General features: G+C 36.0%; 1 protein-coding gene across 2 annotated transcripts in view; it reads left to right on the forward strand.

The window, feature by feature from the left end:
* The window catches only part of nlgn4x.L (neuroligin 4 X-linked L homeolog), a 185475-nt gene that overhangs the window by 72494 nt on the left and 90872 nt on the right, over positions 1-22109 (forward strand). For both annotated transcript variants that reach the window (XM_018246159.2, XM_041581732.1), the window contains exon 2: positions 1377-2123. In XM_018246159.2, coding sequence (XP_018101648.1) covers positions 1652-2123 — 472 coding nt within the window. In that variant the 5' untranslated portion in view covers positions 1377-1651. The remainder of the gene's footprint in view (positions 1-1376; positions 2124-22109) is intronic.

A 22109-nucleotide genomic window follows, 5' to 3' on the forward strand; every position in this document is an offset into this window, starting at 1 on the left:
ATGCTTGTGTCCTCTTCCTTCTGCAACATAAATCATTTTGATTACATCATAGCACATTCAGGTGTCTGCTCCTACTTGTGCCAATATACTCATGAAATAAGGCCATGGCCTGGCTCAACAATTTATGTACAGAAGGAAAAAAAAGGTGTTTTTTGCTCAAATTTTTTTGTGCTTTTGCCCCAAACCCTAAATTTATAGGATTTCGGGCTAAACCCAGTGCAGACTATGATAATTTAAAATTGAGATAGGTGCCTCTCTCATCTACTTTTACAGGACCTTGACAGGTCTGAGATGCAGGATTTTCAGATTCAGACTTTTATATAAATATTAAAAATTTTAGAGTTTTTGCCCCAAAAAGCCTGACCAAAGAAATTCAAGTTAAGTCAATATCTCACCAACAGAAAAGAATATTTATAAGCAAAAATCAATTCCTTTTCATACTTATGAGGTACAAGACTGACGACTGAAAATATCCAGTAGGACGTTTTTGGACATGCAACTGTCTACTAGTTTATTGATATCAAAATAGTGCATATAGAAGTTGTTATGATTTGTGTTTAACAAAATGGAAGAATTAAAACTTTTAGGGGGTTATTTATCAAATTTTAAGAGGTTAGATGTATGGGGAAGGAAATTGGGTGGAGTGTGGCCAGTGGTGGACCTACCACACCCCCTCATTGGCTGCCAGCGATGTGCATACTTGTGAATCCTCCACAATGTGCACACTTGGAGTGGGGTGGAGGGGCCCGGCTGCATAGCCTGCACCTTGGCACACACTGGGTAGTTACTTTATTGCCAGAGAGACTGTATAAGGAGGGGTTACTGGGGGTTGCAATTCCTGTTTGTTTTGCCAGTACAGTGGAGGTTTGCAGGATGAGAAATGTGAGTAGTTGAGATAAGTGCTTGGGGCTGACCTGACACCTTGATGATGCCCTAGTAATGCTGCATCTGTATCTGCAACCAATTAAAGGCGCCACAGCTGAACTTAAAATTGTACATTCAACCCCCCCCCCCCGCCCACATGCACACACACACATTCATCGCTTTCCTTGTTTTTGCTCCAGGACATTTCTGTAAAATGCTAAGCAAAGTTTAGGCATATAGACACATGAAAATAGAAATTAAACAAATTTTAAAGGAGACACCGAAAATCATGCTTATGTATTTATATTAATGTTAGTTTGAGACTGCACACCCCATAAATACCTGATGCTGAATTCCACTTCAAGAAGGAAAACACTGCACATTTTTTTCCAATATCAATCCCACAATGTAGACATTTTTCCTTTTATTGTTATACCCTTTAAGATAATTTTTTTCATAAAAGAGTGATTACTTGAATGTATTAATAAAGTGCATTTCTTTTTTAATTACAGGTTACAAAAAAACCCCAATATGAATTGAAACTGATGAAACGGTGGAAAAACCACAAAACCTGATAAAGATCTTTGGAATATTCACATAAAAATATACTTTGTCATTGTGGAATGGGCTTTATTTCATCTGTAGGTTGGATCTTACAGATGACGACCGCACAAAAGAGGCAATAATTTATTATAAGGATTATTTTTACTCTGCCTGATTTCTTTTTTTACTTGCCTTTGTACTCTCAGCCTGGGAGATAAAACTTTTGCTCATGTTGATGTAAACAATGTCGAGACCAACTGGATTATTATGGTTGCCTTTGATCTTCACTCCAGTCTGTGTTGTGGTAAATTCAAACTTGCTATTATGGATAGCAGCACTTGCTGTACGATTTACAACAATCGACTGCCAAGCCCAGCATCCAATTGTACCTACGAACTACGGGAAAATACGAGGCACAAGAACACCTTTACCAATTGAGATTCTTGGCCCTGTCGAGCAATATTTGGGAGTTCCCTATGCCTCACCACCAACTGGAGAGAGACGCTTTCAACCCCCAGAGCCACCCTCATCCTGGACTGGTATTAAGAATGCAACTCAGTTTGCTCCAGTTTGCCCCCAGTTTCTGGATGAAAGATCTTTGCTGAACGATATGCTGCCAATATGGTTTACTGCAAATTTGGATACAGTTGTTTCATATGTGCAGGATCAGAATGAAGACTGTCTCTATTTAAATATTTATGTGCCAACCGAGGACGGTATGTATATGATAGAATTTGTCATTTATTATCAAGTTCCAGTTACCAGCCATGTAAAACATTTTTCATCTATCTATCTATCTATCTATCTATCTATCTATCTATCTATCTATCTATCTATCTATCTATCTATCTATCTATCTACTATCCTTTAACATTTATCTATATAGTATTACAGCTAGCTATATTAATTATTAAAGGAGAAGGAAAGGCTTGTAGCACTTGAGGGTGCCAAATGTTACAGAGACTGTATAAGGAGGGGTTACTGGGGGTTGCAATGTTTGTTATGCCAGCACAGTGGAGGTTTGCAGGATGAGAAACCCCAGTTACTTACCTGAAACCCAGGCCAGTGTTCCTATCAGCAGAAAAGGGCACCAGCCCAGGGTTATACCAGTGAGATCTTCTTCCGTCCATAGAGAGATCTTCTTCCGTCTTCTTCCTTCTTCGCATGGCTGCGCAGGCACAGTACAATGAAAAGCTGAACTTTAAATAAAAAGTTGCCTATTTCGTTCAACTGTGCATGCTCTTGCCCCAGTTAGTTTGAAGACTAACATTTGGCACCCCCAAGTGCTGCAAGCCTTTCCTTCATCTTTAACGTATACTGCCTTTAAAAAACTGTTGCTCTGAAATGATATACTGTAGTAACATATGCATTCACTGCCTAGATATATGAAACTTGCAACACTGTATACAAATGAAGGATCACTTTAGCCATCTGACAAAATAATTTGGAAATCAGTTATGAAAACATTTAAATTGTTAACTAGTAATTTAAGGGAAAGAACACCACTAATAATGCATTCACGTTTAATATAAATATAAATACAAATACTTAAAAAACATTTAAATCAATACAATGAAACCTCTTTTGGTGTCAACAGACTGATGCCATGTCCAGGTATACATCATATTCATTATCTGAACTGGCACAGACACAAAGTAAATGTATGTGACTTTGAACAGTCACATGAAAAATAGTATTTACAACAAATGGCTTGTTACCATGTGTCGACCAAATATTCTAAAACACTGTGATGTGCCTATACTGTGTGTGTGTATATATATATATATATATATATATATATATATATATATATATATATATATATATATATATATATATATATATTTATTTATTTATTTATTTATTTATTTATATTAGTAACAGGTAAGATAACATTTTGGTCCTGTTCCTGTGCCTTTATTAATAAATAATTTACATAAACTTGACCTAGGCAGAAACAGTATCCTGGAGTGTGTGCTAATTGAATATATATGTATATATATGGCCCCACTTGTGAGCCTTAGTCAGTTGAGTGTGTGCTGCTTATTCCCTGAATTTGACCCATTTTGTTTCGCCAAAAATTTGCCGCTGGTGAAATGTCGGTGATGCCCATCAAAGTCTATGGGCGTCAAACAAATTTTGTTGTGCGCGTCTTTTTGTTGTTGTTGCAGGATGCCGTACAAGTATATGGGTGTCAATTTTGCGGCGGAACAAATTCATCCATCCCTAATAACCACCTTACTCTTCTTTTGCAAGACTTGTGTGTGTGTGTGTGTGTGTGTGTGTGTGTGTGTGTGTGTGTATATATATACATACATATATACATACATACGCATATAAAATCTATAGTCATTTAAAATCTATTTATTTTTTTCCAAAAATAAGTGAATAATTGCAGACTTGAAATGCCTTGCTGTGAATGTAATTCTCCTTTTCTAAATGTGTGAATCATGCAGAATAGTTTTTGTCCTTTATAAATAAAGGATTATGATAATAATAGTATAACTGTGAACTTAAATCCAATTCATGTTATTGAAAGCAAAGCGGCAGTTTTCTTTTCAGAAAATGCAAGATGAAAACAATGAAAGCAGTATGGGGTAGGCAAGCAGCATCCAACCGGTGCCCATACAATCTGATTATTATCCTTACATGACAGTTCTCTGACAGAAGAATCCCTGTTGTTATGGAGACAGGCCATGAAACTTGCTTTTCAAGTCAAAGGGCTGAATGCGATTTAACGAGTTAAATTCAGGTTTAAGGTTTAGGTTTGTTTGTAGAAAAGCAGACCTTAAAATAGTTTTGCTTACTGTTTAAACTAATTGAAATGCGTTCTACATGTTTTGTGTCGTACATTCAAGGACAATTTAAAATGCAATTTAAAATGAATATTGCAGTTTGTTTCTCCCTAAGTCTTTATAAATAACTGTGGAGAAAATAGTTGTCATCTTTTATTTATATGATATTATGTACTGAATATGCAAGCATATAATTTAAAAGAATAACTGCAGTTATTATTGTAAAATGTAGTTGGCTTTATTTACAAAAAAGGAGAAAGGTGTAAATTCCAAACAGTACAAGAACAAAGTGCCCTGTGTTGCCGTTTACACTTTTCCTTGTGTGTTGCATCTTGAGGTGCAGCTCTTTCCTTCCACCTTTCGGATGGAGTATGAAGGGTTGTAAGCAGCACACTACCTGTATTTGTTCACACTGCATAGGAAGGTGGATTAGGTGCACTACACATTTGTATTTCTAACTTATGCATCACTGAAGCCTGGGAGTGCGGTGCAACATAAAGCACTTTTTGCCTAAAAACCTTGATTTTGTAAGAAAGAAAGTAAAGTAAAATGGCTTATTCTACTTTGGTAAAAGGCATTGACAAATTTTATGCTTGCATAGTGTTATGTATGCCTGGATACTTATGCTTTAAAAAAAAAAAATTAACAGTACTTCCTTTCTTTGTGGTTCATAAGGTTCATATACACTACCCCACAATTACCCTGAATTATTCATTAACATTAAGGGGCAGATTTATCAAAGGTCGAGTTGTGTCTTTCTGAAAAAATTGGGTTTTTCTAGAGTAGTTTTCAGTCAAAAACTTGTATTTTCGAATTAAATATAAAACTTGAATATTTCGGGGTCAATAAAAAACCTCAATTTTTTTCTGTGTTTTTGAAAAAAAAATACCCCGAAGCTGGAAGCTGGAAATAGCTCAAATCCTAAAATACTCCAGTTAAAACCTGTTGAGGCCATGTAGAAGTCAATGGCAGAGGTTCCTTCAACCATCTGACTATGTTAATAGCCTTCATGATGTTCACATTTTTTTCAGTGGGGTTTTGCTGAAAAACTCAGCAATTTGAGTTTTTGTTCAACCTGAATTCACTGATTTAAGTTTTTTCCATTCAAGTTTTTTTATAAATCGGAAAATATTCGAGTTGTGAGTTTATTCTAGGTATAAAATAACAAACCTCTAAAACTTGACCTTTGATAAATCTGTCCCTAAGTCTATAGCACATAGGGTGCTTTGACTGCCACGGTCAGCAAGAGGAAAACAGAAGCAGATAAAATGTCCCTCTCTGCCCGTCACTGCTTCACATAGTAAGTGATGGGACATGGGTTGTCTAGAGAACAGTGTTAGGACAAAGGAAAAGTTAACCCTTGAGACTGCACCGCCCCATCCAGAAGCCTTGCAGCCCACAGAACAAGATTAAAACTTAAAGGAGAAGGAAAGGTTAAAACTAAGTAAGCCTTATCAGAAAGGTCCATCTAAATATACCAGTAAACCCCCAAAGTGCTGCTGCTCTGAGTCCCCTGTCAAAAGAAATACAGCATTTCCTTCCTTCTATTGTGTACACATGGGCTTCTGTGTCAGACTTCCTGCCTTCAGCTTAAACCTCATTGCCCTGGGCAAGAGCATGCTCAGTTTGCTCCTCTTCCCCCCCCCCTCCCTTCTCTACTGTAATCTGAGCCCAGAGCAGGGAGAGACTCAGGCAGGAAGTGATGTCACACCATGTTAATACTGCAGCTCCTATCCTAAACAAACAGAGTTTCTAGAGCTTTTTACTCAGGTATGGTAAAACATTCTACAGAATAAATATAGCATTCTAGCTTGCACTATTGCAGCTAATCTATTGGCAATAAAATGCCTCTGTAGCTTTCCTTCTCCTTTAACTTTTACTAATGTTTTAATTAAAAATTGGTCCAGGAAGGCATTTAAAACCAAGTTAGGCACAGGGAGACAGAGAACACTGGTTAGGTAACGCAATATTAACCACAACTAGGTCAAACGCAAGGCTAATCCGCCAAGTCTGCAGTGAACCACTACAGTCTTATAATTGGTGAGTACAATGATAGCGTGGTGTGAAACACAACTGCAATATCACCATAAAGCAAAAGAGGACAAATGTTACATAGCCTGTAACCAGTATAAGTAACCTCTTAGATTGCCACTCTTTCAAACACCAAACAATCGTGGTCTTAATGATTACACCACCCCTTCACCCTCCGACACCCCCCCCCCTTGTTTTCTGCTTCAGAGGAATTGCTATGTCTAGGTGGCATCAAAAATAGATCCACTAATTATGGTGCTTACTGGTATAACCCATAGAGATTCCCTCCCGTTTCTTGGTGTGAGGTTGTAACCTAAATTATCAGCAGTTAAGTCTCCCTGCCTAACAAAACTAAAATTCGCCTTAACTACTGATAATTTAGGTTACAACCTCACACCAAGAAACGGGAGGGAATCTCTATGGGTGAAGGGGTGGGCGCTTTATGGAACTGCTCTCTGGGGTAGTTTAAACGCAAGCTGCAAAGCACCCTCATTATTTTGTACTATTAATTAGTGGATCTATTTTTGATGCCACCTAGACATAGCAATTCCTCTGAAGCAGAAAACAAGGGGGGTGTGTCGGAGGGTGAAGGGGTGGTGTAATCATTAAGACCACGATTGTTTGGTGTTTGAAAGAGTGGCAATCTAAGAGGTTACTTATACTGGTTACAGGCTATGTAACATTTGTCCTCTTTTGCTTTATGGTGATGTTGCAGTTGTGTTTCACACCACGCTATCATTGTACTCACCAATTATAAGACTGTAGTGGTTCACTGCAGACTTGGCGGATTAGCCTTGCGTTTGACCTAGTTGTGGTTAATATTGCGTTACCTAACCAGTGTTCTCTGTCTCCCTGTGCCTAACTTGGTTTTAAATGCCTTCCTGGACCAATTTTTAATTAAAACATTAGTAAAAGTTAAGTTTTAATCTTGTTCTGTGGGCTGCAAGGCTTCTGGATGGGGCGGTGCAGTCTCAAGGGTTAACTTTTCCTTTGTCCTAACACTTATTTCTTTAACCCTGCACACCATCCACTGTTTTACTCAATTGATGGGTGGTGCTCCCTAACCTTGTTTGTGATTGTCTAGAGAACATGTAGCAGTCACAAGCAGATCATCTTTCATAAATGCATAACTATTAGTGATGGGCGAATTTCTCCCATTTCGGTTCGCCAAAAAATTCGCAAATTTCCCGTGAAATTCATAAAATGAAGAAAAATTAGCGAAATTGGAATTTTGACGCCCACGTCAATTCTGATGACCATGTCAAATTTACGTAAATTTTTGGGTGTCCAAATAGTGTTGATGCGCAATGGTTTTGATGTGAATGGCTTTTCCAATGCACATCCAAATTAGCCAGCGAGTTTTCGAGGGACTTAAGTGAATTTATTCACCCGCGGCAAAACACAGAAATTTGCCGCAAATTTGCGCCTGCTGAATGTATTCGCCCAACACTAATAACTATGGCAAGTGGTGACAGCAGAGGGGCATTTAGTCTGCCTGTGTTTTTCACATGATAGCAGCAGCAATAGCAGAAAAAGCATATAAGCCATTACTCTTACTCCACATCTTCTTGGAGTTTTGATAAAAAATGTAATGGTATTTAAATAAAATTTTGTATCACAGTATTCTTTCGTGGAAAGTTTTGTCTTCCCTGGCACACGTATATAGAGGTAATAGCCAAATTTGCTTCATAATTAAAATATTACAGTTGTGGGATCCATTCCTGAAACATGTTATCTGGAAAGCTGTGCATTATGGGAAAGCTGTCTCCCATAGATTAAATTCTAATCAAATAATTCACATTTTTTTAAAAAATATTTCCTTTTCTCTCTAATAATACAACAGTACTTGTACTTGATCCCATTTAAGATATAAATAAACCTTACTAGAGGCAAAACAATCCTATTGGTTTATTTATTGGCAGATTTATCAAGGGTCAAAGTGAAAATTCAATTTAAATTTGAAAAAAATTCGACTATTCGAATATCAAAATTTATCATGTAGTGTCTCTTTAAAACTTCGACCATTCATCATCTAAACCTGCCAAATTGTAGTTTTAGCCCATGGGGGACTTCCTGGAACCTATTTGGAGTCATTTGGTGGACTTACTTACTAAAATTTACTTACGAGGCAAATCCTTTGATTAGAATTCATTCGAATGTGCTAAAACTACGATTTGAACATTCGAATACAGCCTATTCACCCAAAGTTAAAAACTTTGATTTTATTAATAAATTTTGATTGGTCTTTTTTTATTAAATTTTCGGAGTTGTGGGAGTTCAAAAAAGCTCCCATAACTTCGAAATTCAACCCTTGATAAATATGCCCCTTAAAGTTTAGACCTAAAGTATGGGCATCCAAATTATGAAAAGACATTTTATCCAGAAGGCTCAAACATTTTGGATAACAGGTCTCATAACTGTAAAGAAATAATACATAAACTGTAATGGGCTGATGCTTAGTTTCTATAACCTTAACCTTAAAGTAACAGTTCAGTGTGAAAATAAAAACTGTGTAAATAGATAGGCTGTGCAAAATAAAAAATGTTTCTAATATAGTTAGTTAGCCAAAAATGTAATATATAAAGGCTGGAGTGAACAGATGTCTAATAAAACAGCCAGAATCCAACTTCCTGCTTTTCAGCTCTATAACTCTGAGTTAGTCAGCGACTTAAAGAGGGGCCACACGGTACATTTCTGTTCAGTGAGTTTGCAATTGATCCTCAGCATTCAGCTCAGATTCAAAAGCAACAAATATGACCCATGTGGCCCCCCTTCAAGTCTCTGATTGGTTACTGCCTGGTAACCAGGGTAACCAGTCAGTGTAAACCAAGAGAGCTGAAAAGCAGGAAGTAGTGTTCTGACTGACATGTTATACATCAAATCACTCCAGCCTTTATACATTACATTTTTACTTAACTAACTATATTAGAAACATTTTTCATTTTGCACAGCCTATCTATTTACACAGTTTTTATTTTTACACTGAACAATTCCTTTAAGGCCAAGTGAAACAAAATGCATGCCTACATTCTAGCTAAGATTCATGAAAAATGTTGTCACTCGCAAAAAATAAAATTTGCAGCAAATCAGTAAAAGGTAAAAAAAAATTCTCTCATCACTAAGGTGCAGATTTATCAAGGGTCGAAGTGAATTCAAGGGAATTTTCGAAGTAAAAAAATTTGAAATTCGAAGTAATTTTTTGGATATTTCAACCTTTAAATAGGATACTACGACTTCGAATTTACTTCGACTTCGATTCGAAGTAAATATCGTTCGAATATTTGACCATTCGATAATCGAAGTACTGTCTCTTTAAAAAAACTTCAACTTCAATACTTCGCCAAATTAAACCGGCCGAAGTGCTTTCTTTACACATCAAACTAAAATCGTTTGATCATATGCTAAAATCGTATGAATCGTTTGATCCGAACGATTTAATTGTTCGGTCATACTATGGCCAAAAATACTTCGACTTTGATATTCGAAGTTGAAGTATTTCAATTCGATGGTCCAATTTCGAAGTATTTTACATTTTAATATTCGACCCTTGATAAATCTGCCCCTAATAGTAAGAAATGCATAAAAATACAAAGTGGTTTTAGAAAAGATTAAAAAGTGGTATAAATAAAAAGAAACTTGTTTACTATTATTTTTCATGTAATATTGTAGCAGAAAAAGATATGTTGAAATCAAAATTGTTTTTATAACCCAGAATAATATTTAAAAGTTTTAAAATTTAAACTAAATTCATTAAAACAACTTTAAAAAAACTACATTAAACCCCCCTAAACAACAACATGATATTGAAATGCTTTTATATTCCAGCTAGTTGCTAAGCAATTCGGTAGATGAAATGCTTCACACATTCCTGATTATGGAGTACCGTGGAGAGGAAAAAAATATAATGTTTATAGGCAAAATGTCTTTGTAGGGTTGTGCATTTTCCCATTGTAAATGGATGTATGTAATTTAACTGCAATGGTAAATGAGTTCCTTTTTCTATTGACTGGCCTACATTTAGCAGTGTTATGAACTTACACAATAACATTCAGCCAATTTGGAAAACAGTAGGTATAATTTGTACATATTTGCATCACTTATTATTTAGTATCAGCAAAAAATACCAAGTACAATATCTGCCTTATATTATTTCTGAAAATTGATTTAGGTACTATTTATTAACGCATGATACATTATTACAGGATTTTTTTACAAAATGTATCAGTTAATAGTGCTACTACAGCAGAATCCTGCATTGAAATCCATTTTTCAAAACAAGAAATGGATTTTTTTATATCTAATTTTAAAATTTGCTATGGGGCTAGACATTTTGACATTTCCCAGCTGCCCTCAGGTCATGTGACTTGTGCTCTGATAACCTTCAGTCACACTTTACTGCTGCACTGCAAGTTGGAGTACAAGCTGCTGTAATGTAAATAGAGCCTTGTCTGCTGAGCCTGTCAATTGAACAATAGGCAGGAATCAAGATAAGCTCCCACTGACTCCACTTCAGAAGGACTGAAATAAGATAGTCCTGTGATCACTGCCCCCACTTACGTTTCAAAAATAAATAAATATATATATATATAAATATATATATATATATATATATATATATATATATATATATATATATATATATATATATATATATATATATATATATATATATAAACACACAATTCATTTTGGGCACTGGAAAAAATATTTTATATAGATAGTTTATTATATTTGTTTACACAAAAAAAAACACAGGAGAAACACAGGAGTACACTCCCAGGACTGATGACAGGGAATAGAACAAAGGATAAAATAAGGACATACTTGAAAACCAGGAAAACTTAGGAGGAAGTCTAGGAATGGTTAAAATAGCTCAGGAGAAAGGAGGCAGTAAGTAGTAAATGAAAAAAGAAGTATTGCAGCAGGAAAGGAGCGCAGTGTGTGTGAGGTGGATAGCAGAGGGAACTCAGCTCCTTTACCTCATCTAGTAACCAGTAAAACAAACTAGGAAGGCAGCAAGGAGAGAAAGTTCCCCCCCCCAAAGGAATGCAGAGAACAAACTTACAGAACGGCAGGAGCTTTGATAGTGTCTGTGGGAGGAGGGGCTGCTAGTGCAGCTGTAGAGCAGGACCTAGGAAAGTGAAAGTAATTGCTTCCCTGCAAACCATGTGACCTCTCTCCTCCAAACATCACACGCATGGGCAGAGAGGGGTGGGGGAGTGTACAGCTAGATTCTCATGTCGTAGTGCGACCTGGCTTTTCATTACAGAGTGGCTGCCTCCAAGCACACAGGTAATGCTGTGCCTGCTGTTAGAGCAGCACAGGATGAATGTGTAATGAGCAGAAATGGAAGCCCCCATGACAAAATACAAACTAAAATAACTTATGCATGGATTTGTGGATTAACATTTTATTTGCCAGACAGTGTTTATGGATGTGTGTTTTTTATAAAAATGCAAAAAAAAAAAAAAGTTTAAAATGACGACAGATTCCCTTTAAGTAACTATTCTGAAGTGAGCATATTTACTTATTTACAGGCATAAACTATGAGCAACTCATTAGATTTCCTAGTTATTTGAAAGGCAAACAGTTTGGCTTAAGTTCTGTTTGAAATACTAAGGGGTTATTTATCAAAGTCCGATTTTATCTCAACATTTTATGCTACAAACTCAGATCAAATCCACTAGGGTTTTTTACGATTATTTGTTATTACACTTTCCCGAAAATTTGGTTTGCGGGAAAAACAGATTTTCGTGATTTTTTCAGATTTCTTATGCTTTTTTGCCTGAAAACTTTGGGGTATTGCACGAAACCCAGCGCACATCAAAAAATCATTGGGACTTTTCCCGTTGACTTATATGCAACCTCGACAGGTCTGAGATGCTGGATTTTCTAATTCGGACATTTCTATCCTCGGGGTTTAATAAATTCTGAAAATTTTTAAATTTTTGTCCGATTTTATAAAAAAAAATTGGAATTCAGAGTTTAGTAAATAGCCCCCATATATGTAGTTCTCTTATAATCCTTTATTACTTCTTCATGTTCTATTAAACAAAGGAACTTATTAGGAAAGAAATAGTGATCTGTCCCAAAAACTTGTTAAACAGTGAAAATTCACAAAAAGCATTAGTCAATGGGTATTTTTCTGCTTGAACTTTTTCCATTTCCCAATATTTCTTTTTTGTGGCAACATTTTTCAATGCACAATACATTGGAGTCTATCTGGCAAATTTACTAAAGGGCGAAGTGGCTAACACTAGCGAAAATTAGCCAGCGTGATGTCATTTGCTGATTTACTAACGGGTGCTGGCGTAAATTCGCTAGCGAAGTGGACCTACTCTAGCGCTACTTCGCACCCTTACTCCAGGTGAAGTTGCACTATTGCAAAGGGACGTAACTACAACGTTACCTCAGACCAGGTGAAGTGCAATAGAGTAGATAGAGCTTACTTCAAAACAAGTTGAACACATTAAAAGAGTTCTTTTGGAAAGTTACATTCCTGATTATGGAGTACCGTGGAGAGGAAAAAAATATAATGTTTATAGGCAAAATGTCTTTGTAGGGTAGTGCATTTTCCCATTGGGGAAGGTCCCCATAGGCTTGCTAACAATTTTCTGATCGAAGGATAATCCTTCGATCAATGGATTAAAATCCTTCGAATCGCTCGATTAGAAGGATTTAATCGTTCGATCGAACGATTATTCCTTTGATCGTTCGATCAAACGAATTGTGCAAAATCCTTCGACTTCGATATTCGAAGTCAAAGGATTTTAATTCGGCAGTCGAATATCAAGGGTTAATTAACCCTCGATATTTGACCCTTGATACATCTGCCCCAAAAAGTTGGACACTTAATGACACACAGACAGTATTCCAATTCATCCAATTGATGCTCAGTTAGTTGGGGTCTGGTGCAGACCAGTCAAGTTCTTCTACCGCTATCTCTGCAAACCAATGCTGTATTGACCTTACCTTGTGCATGGAAGTAGGAAAAACAAGGATGATTATCTTTGTATGAAGTAGTGGCACCTGTGTCAGCAATAATGGGTGTGGTTTAAGTGTCAACATACTTTTGGCCTATAAGTTTAAAAATAATAATAATAGAGGCCTACTTAAAAATCAAACTTGTGAATTTTAGAGGTTCCTTTATTAAAGGTCGAATTTTAGTGATATTAGAGCTTTTTGAAACCATGATTAAACTAATTTTCTCTAAAACCACGAATGACATGAACGTTTGAAAAGATTTAATTATAAAAAGCATGAAGGACAATAGCCTTTGGGCAAGATGAAAAAAATCCAAAAACCTCAAAATTTTCATGAATGAAAGAACGTTTGTACAAAAACAAAAGTTCTGATCTCCGAAAACCTCTAAAAACATTTTTCTCCAAAAAATCAGAAAGACAAAGCAAAATCGAGCGCCAATTCATATTGTACAATTGACACACCGAAAACTCTTTTTTATCTAATTTTCACTGCGAAAGCTCAGCTTTTTCAGATTATTTGTCAAAAACCCCCGATTTTATCGGCTGTCCTGCGCATTTTACAATGTCAACAAACAACTTCAAGGACATCTGCCATTGACTTCTACATGACCTCAACAAGTGGATTTTTAGCAGCATTGGGGTAGTTCCATGAAAAATTAGAATTTTCCCCCTAAACACCCAGACCATAATAAAATCTAGGTTTAATAAATGGGCCCCTTAGCGTGTTCTGGAGTGCTATAGCTAAAATAAAGACAATCACCCGTAGACTCAATTTTATCTAAATAATCAAACGTTAAAACTTATTTCCTTTCTCTCTGTAGTAATAAAACAGTACTATGTTGTACCGTTCTGTGATAAGGAATATCTCAAACCGTATTGTAATTTTCGCAATTTTTAAATCTCCCCTCATAAAAATCTAAGGGGTTCTGATATAACTATGATAGACATAATTATTCAAATCTGAAAATTCTGATTTTACAGATGGGACAAAAAAAACAATTTTTACTGACAAATTTAAAATGTATCTTTTATATCTTTCTATAGTACAAAAATGTGTTTAATTGTCAGTTGCTGATTAAATGTAACCTGTGCTTGTTTGTAAAGGGAATTTAAGTTTCACTTTCAAGAAGGTCATACAGGAGAAATTATATTGAGGGCAGCCTGAGACTTAATGGGGTTTAACAGCATTGGAAATAGGAGATTGAAGAGGATGCAAAATGTTAATCTGTTGCGTGTAATCCCTGACCTTTCTCATCAGAATTTTCTGTGCTATACAGGACAAGATAGGAAAGAGATTGCTGTCTGATTATAACAATCTAACCTCAGCAAAGAGACAAAACCTTTCTTTATTAAATGTCACAAGCCTGTCACAGATGTTTTGTTGAAGAATAACCAAATTACTTTGATTTGTGTTATAAAAACCTTTTAGGGAGGTTATATACCTCAGCCTTGAATTTACAGCTGCACAGAATAGATGAGCTGCGAATGAACCTTGCTAAGAAAATAATAAGCTCTTAAAATGGTTAGTCTGAGAAAGGAGGCAAAGGGATGCCAAGAATTAATTAATGTCTTTACATTTTAAGCAATGGCTTAAAACCAAAGTGCTTGCCGCAGATCCAAATTAACTGTAGTAAAGGAAAAAGATGAAAATGCATGAGGAAATATATATATAATTATATGGGATAATGTACCCCTCTTGCCAAACAAAAAGGATATTAGACTTCAGTAAGTCTAATTTTCAAACATTGGTCAATTTTGCACCAGGGCTGTGACCCATAGAATTTAATCAGCAAATAGCTTCAAACATTCTTCTGCCAGTTAGGAACTGAAAGCAATTGCCAGCAAATTAATTGCTGCACTGGTGCAAAATTGACCAGGGTTTGTAAATAAAAACCCAGAGAGTTATAGGATATAAATCCAAAGCAAAAGTTTTCCTACACAATTGTATAGGGTCTTATACTAATATGGATATTTTTTGTGTGTGTATATATATATATATATATATATATATATACACACACACACACACACACACACACACACACACACACACACACACACATACACACAGACAGGTATGGGCTCCGTTATCCGGAAACCCGTTATCCAGAAAACCCCAAACTACGGAATGGTCGTCTCCCATAGACTCCATTTTATCCATATAATCCAAATTTTTAAAAATTATTTCCCTTTTCTCTGTAGTAATATAATATATATATATATATATATATATATATATATATATATATATATATATATAATTTTTCTTACTATAACCCCTTGTTTGTCATGAGTATAACCCCTTATTTGTCATGATTACAGTTTGTTCTGAACATACTTCTTGTCTATTCCGTCAATCATGAAAAATCTATGGCAAACCGGTAAACTGACGCTACTAGATAATTAGATTACCAGTGCACAGATAATTGATTTGTGACAAAACAGTCACAAGGATGAAGGGAGGGTGTATACTAGGAATATTATTAGCTACCTTTCATGGAGTAGCTTTAAAGGGGTTCTTCACCTTTAAATTAACTTTTAGTATGATGTAGAAAGTGATATTCTGAAACAATTTGCAGTTGGCTTTCATTTTTCATTTTCATTTTTATTATTTGTGGTTTTTGAGTTATTTAGCCTTTTATTCAGCATTTCTCCAGCTTGCAGTTTCAGTGATCTGGTTGCTAGGGGCCAAATTACCCTAGCAGCCATGCATTGATTTTAATAAGAGACAGGAATATGACTAGGAGATGGACTGAATAGAAGGATGAGAAATTAAAAGTAGCAATAACAATAAACATGTGGCTTTACAGAGGATTTGTTTTTAGATGGGGTCAGTGACCCCCATTTGAATGCTAGAAAGACTCAGAAGAAGAAGACCAATAATTAAAAAAAATATATAAAAATTTAAAAATGAAGGCCAATTAAAATGGAGTGGCAAAACGTCACAATAAAATCAAGTGCCAATTCATATAATGCGATTGACGCTCCGAAAACTCAACTTCCACTGTGAAAACATGACTTTTCCAGATTATCAATGAAAACCAAAACTTTTTCAGATTATCCAGTGCAGATATCGATGTCAACTTCAGGGACATCTGCCATTGGCTTCTACATAACCTCGACAGGTTTGAGATGGAGTATTTTCTGATTTGGATTTTTAGCAGCTTTGGGGTATAATACATCTTCACAAAAAATTCAAGTTTTCCCCTTTTAAACCTCAACCAGATAAATTCAAAGTTTAATAAATAGGCCCCCTAGTGATATTGGGTATCTTACAGAAAAAACACCTTCCTCTCACATGTGCTTCAGAGTTAATGTTAATTGTTTGCCTCCTGTGGACTCCAGTGTTGGCTGGGAGTCACGTTATTTAATGAAATAAGTGCATTAATGTTATATGCAGGGGCTGAAGAAATGTTATGGTGCTATAAGGTTAGGTTTGCTAATAGGATAATTTGAGGGAGAGATTATAAAGGGGTAATAAAAGTGGTGTAGCTTTTTAAAGTGGTTCTGGTTTGATTTTTGGCAACTTGATTGCAGTAACTTTTGTTTTGATTCAGAAACGCTTTAAATATTACTTTAAATATTACTCTTTGCCAGATTAGCTATAGAGATCCCAACCAGCACTCTTTAATCGTTATTATAAGGGCAATGTGCTGTGTAGTTGAAATACATTTGCACAGTATCCAAGATTTTAGAGTATCATCTTGTGAATATGTAATAAAATGTAGAGAAATACTTATTTGCAGCTGGATCATTTTAAAAAGCTGTTGAGTGTAGTTTTTAAATTTGCTTCATAATGATGACAATTCTGTGAATTAGACTGTGCATCAAGTCATATCTAAATAACCAATTTATTTGCAGTTTTTTTTAAAAAAATGTAATTATGTTGAACATGGTATGCTGCAATTCATTTCAGGGGTTTTTACTCTGGTTCCCATGCCCACAGACAAGAATGAAGAAAGAGACTTGGGAAAAAAAGGGTTCTCACAGCTGCCATCCAAAACACAATACACTACCCTCCCTACTGCAATGCAATTAAACCCCATTTTATTACATTTTGGTGGCAGATAAGATTACAGAGCAGCCAACTACAACACTGGCTGAGTTTCATATTCAAGACTCTAAGTCCAGCAAAAATGCCCAGCACTTTAAGAAAATATTTGCAGTCTAAAACAATTGTAGTATCAGTTGTGGAAAAGTTTTACCTGAATCAGCTCAATTGTCTCATGCCTTTGTGCTGGTTCTTTAAGAATATAACCTAATTAAGAAGTATTTTTGTTTTCACTGTTATTCTTATCATGCTGTAGTTTCTTCTTCCAAGGAGTGTTCTTCAAAGGCAGAAGTGAAACAGTTATATCTGATGGCCATAGTCCAATGGACTTTTACTGGCCTGCAGAGGAGGGGGGGTTGATTGGTTATGTAATGGGTGGCGGGGAATGGGTTTGCTAGTGATGTCACTGGGAGGAGAATGGGTGAATCTATGACATCAGGGGGCAGGAAATAGTCAGCGGAGAATTGAGGAGAAACAATGTAATTTGAGAGGGAATGGAGTGTTTAAAATGTGGGGTTTAGCAGAGAACACTTAGGGGCCAATTCACCAAGCTCGAGTGAAGGATTCGAAGTAAAAAAACTTCGAATTTCGAAGTGTTTTTTGGGCTGCTTCGACCATCGAATTGGCTACTTCGACCTTCGACTACGACTTCGACTTCGAATCTAAGGATTCGAACTAAAAATCGTTTGACTATTCGACTATTCGATAGTCGAAGTACTGTCTCTTTAAGAAAAAGCTTCGACCCCCTAGTTCGCCATCTAAACCTACCAAACTCAATGTTAGCCTATGGGGACCTTCCCCATAGGCTTTCCTAAGTTTTTTTGGTTGAAGGATAATCCTTCGATCGTTGGATTAAATCCTTCGAATCGTTCGATTCGAAGGATTTAATCGATATTCCAAGTCGAAGGATTTTAATTCCCAGTCGAATATCGAGGGTTAATTAAAGGAGAAGGAAAGCTACGGAGGCATTTTATTGCCAATAGATTAGCTGCAATAGTGCAAGCTAGAATGCTATATTTATTCTGTAGAATATTTTACCATACCTGAGTAAAAAGCTCTAGAAATTCTCTGTTTGTTTAGGATAGGAGCTGCAGTATTAACATGGTGTGACATCACTTCCTGCCTGAGTCTCTCCCTGCTCTGGGCTCAGATTACAGTAGAGAAGGGAGGGGGGTGGGGAAGAGGAGCAAACTGAGCATGCTCTTGCCCAGGGCAATGAGGTTTAAGCTGAAGGCAGGAAGTCTGATACAGAATCCCATGTGTACACAAGAGAAGGAAAGAAATGCAGTGTTTCTTTTGACAGGGGACTCAGAGCAACATTACTTTGGGGGTTTACTGGTATATTTAGATGGACCTTTCTGATAAGGCTTACTTAGTTTTAACCTTTCCTTATCCTTTAACCCTCGATATTCGACCCATGATGAATTTGCCCCCTAGGGTTGAAATAGCTGGCCATTTATTGGGTAGGCTTTACCCCCAGTGATTTCCAGTAAACTGGCTGGTGACAAAGTGCTTGAAATTGCTCCTCAATTATTTGACAATCACCTGGACTTGCAGATACACACACACCTGAAAATACAGTAGTCACTGATTGCTGCAATAAATGAGGGGTGTTTCTGAGAGCTTTGTTCTGCTAAACTGGAAATCTCTTAACCCACAAAACACCCTGAATCATTCCTTGTTCCTGTGCCCTGTTGACCTCCTGCGTTTGTCTAAAAATGATACAAATTCCTCTCTACAAAAGCAATTTTTTTCAATCAGTTTTTTAAACAAATACCCATGAATCTTGCCCTAGCTTTACACTTTTTTAATCCCTTTAGAAAGAATCTACTTTATGTTCTATTCACAACCTATGGGCTGATTCTGACTAATACACTGTATTAAGCATGGGCATTGCACCATGTTGCAAATGCTTCAGTTCCAGCATTATAATAATAGCTGCAAATGTTGAAGGCAGCTGTATTTCATTTTGAAACTCAATTCACTTTAATTTTAATTACACCAATTGGATAGATTTTGGTGCAATCAATGGTCCAGTCACTGCTGTTTGCACTGACTCAGATTTATAGGGTAAAATAATAGGGTAAAATAATGATAACTGATATTGGCATGTATGCAATCTGCAAGTATTCTACCAGAACTATGCAGTTGTGTGGCTTTTTATTCTGCTTGGTAAATATACCAGTTTTATATACTGTATACAGTCAGAGAATGTGTATTGATGTGTTTCCTCTTTCTAACCCAGAGCTTCTGCTCCAGCTGTAGGATATACACAGACTCCGTGAAGTGATGGTACAAATTCAGCAGGTTAACTTAGACTCCCTATTCTTGTTGCATGTATAACATGCTCAACTATTCTAAGTATGAGGGCATAGTTTATTCTTTGAACATAAAAGTCCTTCTTTGCCTGTTTGCATTTATAAGGATATTTTAATTTCGTTGTTATAAGATCTATGAGGGTTGTCATATTGGGGTATATGGAAACCGGCCGTATCAAAACAACTTGCATTTTCGATCCTACCAAACAATTAAAGAAAATTAAAATAAGGTTGCTAAAAATGCTATTCTTAACCGTTTATCAATTTTATTTTTCGATCATTTAAATATTAGATATTTTTTAGATAATTTCTAACATATAATAGCATAGTTAAATGGGCTTACAGATTCTCTGCATGCTATATATTCAGTCCCCAAGGCATCAAAAAGAAAACCTGTTTCCCTCAGGCCTAATGCACCTTCCCAGATCCCAGTATGTCCTTCATGAGAGATGCAAGAGCACTGGGTCTGTTAGATTGATAACATGGGCCCAACTGCTACTAAAACTACAGGATGTCTGTGGGAGGAGACATTGATTCTGGCCTCAGAATTAATGAAAAGTATTACTCAGGGTGGAAATGCATGCAAGGTCAGTAGCACCTTCACATCTAGAGAAACAATAGCAAGAGGACAGTAATTATAATGAACATTGCTTTAGGTCTGATTAAGAATAAATAAGATCTAATGGATAGTCTGTGGCTTTTATAGTTTTTGTATACCTAAATCATGCTCACAATATCACTTCTACAACTGTTCAACCTGCTTGTTCAATGCTGCTTTTCCTCAACCAGCCCATGCACAGGCAATGTATTTTAAGCCCCTTAAAGAAAAGTGCACGGAAAATGTTGGGGGAAGTGGCATCACTGGAATCTGAAATGGTGCTAGATAACTGTTCTAAATGAAGAATATATCCAGTGCAGAGATATATAACTGGGTTGGGGGAAATTAACATAGCATTTAGACAGAGCACCACGAGGACTGTGTTGTGATAATGTCTGTTGCACATCTTTCCTCTCCTTTACTGTGCTTATTTTACAACTCTGTGTACACATATTTGCTGCAGTACTGATTGCCTGAGGCATTCAACATAGAATAAAAAAGGAAAACATAATCTATTACAGAGTAGGATTCAGAGTTACAAATTTGCAATAAACAGATACATGTGGGCTTTCATCCATTAACTATAAACTCCCTTTTAAAAACGTATTTGGATATACTCTCAAAAAAAACAAGTTTTTTTTAAACTAATAAATAAGATAAAATCGAGCATGGGAGTTTGGTCGAGCATTTTTTAAATTAATATTATGAGCTAAATTCAGATTTCAGTAAATAACGCCCTAAGAGTGAAAGTGGTGTTGTTCTAATCTGGGGATTGCATTTCTCTATTCTTCACTAATGTTATTACAATGCAAAATTCAACTTCACATAACACTCAAAGCCTGCTTAAATGTGGTGTACTCCTTTCTTACCAAAATAATGTCTTTTGACTAATGATTAGGAACATTGACCCCTAGCATCTAAGAATCCATTAATTTACAATATGACTATGGAGATTCTCATTTATCCAGTTCATGGTACAGTAATCATTGAAGACATTTCACTACTCATCCAAACAGCTTCTTCACTTCAACTGAAGAAGCACCATGTATTAAACACCGTGAGTTAAGCACCATACCCTACTGATGCTTACTGATCTGCTTCTGGGAACCTAAGGTTGCCCTGCAAAGACAGATCACGCATTAGGTTGTGGAGTAATAGGGCATTGCTGGGCTACACTAGTCCTATAACACCAGTATTGTACATTTAGGGACCTATTTATCATGCTGTGTAAAACATTGGAGAAAGTCATCATGGTTAATGTTGCCTGTAGCAATCAATAAGCTATTAGATTACAACAGTCACTTATAATTTAGAAAACAAAAGCAAATATCTGATCTGGTTGTATGTTTTACACAGCATGACAAATAGGCCCCTAAAAATACATGCATTTTGGGAGGTATAGTTCCCCATAATATTCAATACTGATTGCAATGCATTTCCCATATCATGGTCCTTTATTTTTAAACACAATGTTTTATGCTTCCTGTGTGTACAGGAAAGTCAGTACATTATGACATGGATATCTATTCTCTTGTTAAATATTCTTTGCTATTTCCATGAATTGTATATTTGCCTTGCAAAAATGGTTGCTGGCTGTTGCAAAGGATTATAATGGAATTTGTATACCACATTTTATGCTTCAGAATTGGAAAACTTTGCAATGAGCTTTGTTTGTTTTGCTGTGGATCAATATAAAGAAAAATTACTTGTCTGATTAAAAAGAAAATGACCACAAATTACAAAACTGTTATCTAATGCAAATTAATTCCATATGTGTGTGCATTTCTAAATCAATAAACCAGTTATACAATTCAATTTAACTTGAGTAATCTTGATAAAATCATTAAGGTAAAATCATTAAAAACTCATAAAATGTTATTCTAGTCCGATGGGAAGTAGGTTTTTCTCACTGTGGCTTCCTGCTAA

Source organism: Xenopus laevis, chromosome 2L, assembly GCF_017654675.1.
Source record: "Xenopus laevis strain J_2021 chromosome 2L, Xenopus_laevis_v10.1, whole genome shotgun sequence".
NCBI classification, from domain to species: Eukaryota; Metazoa; Chordata; class Amphibia; order Anura; family Pipidae; genus Xenopus; species Xenopus laevis.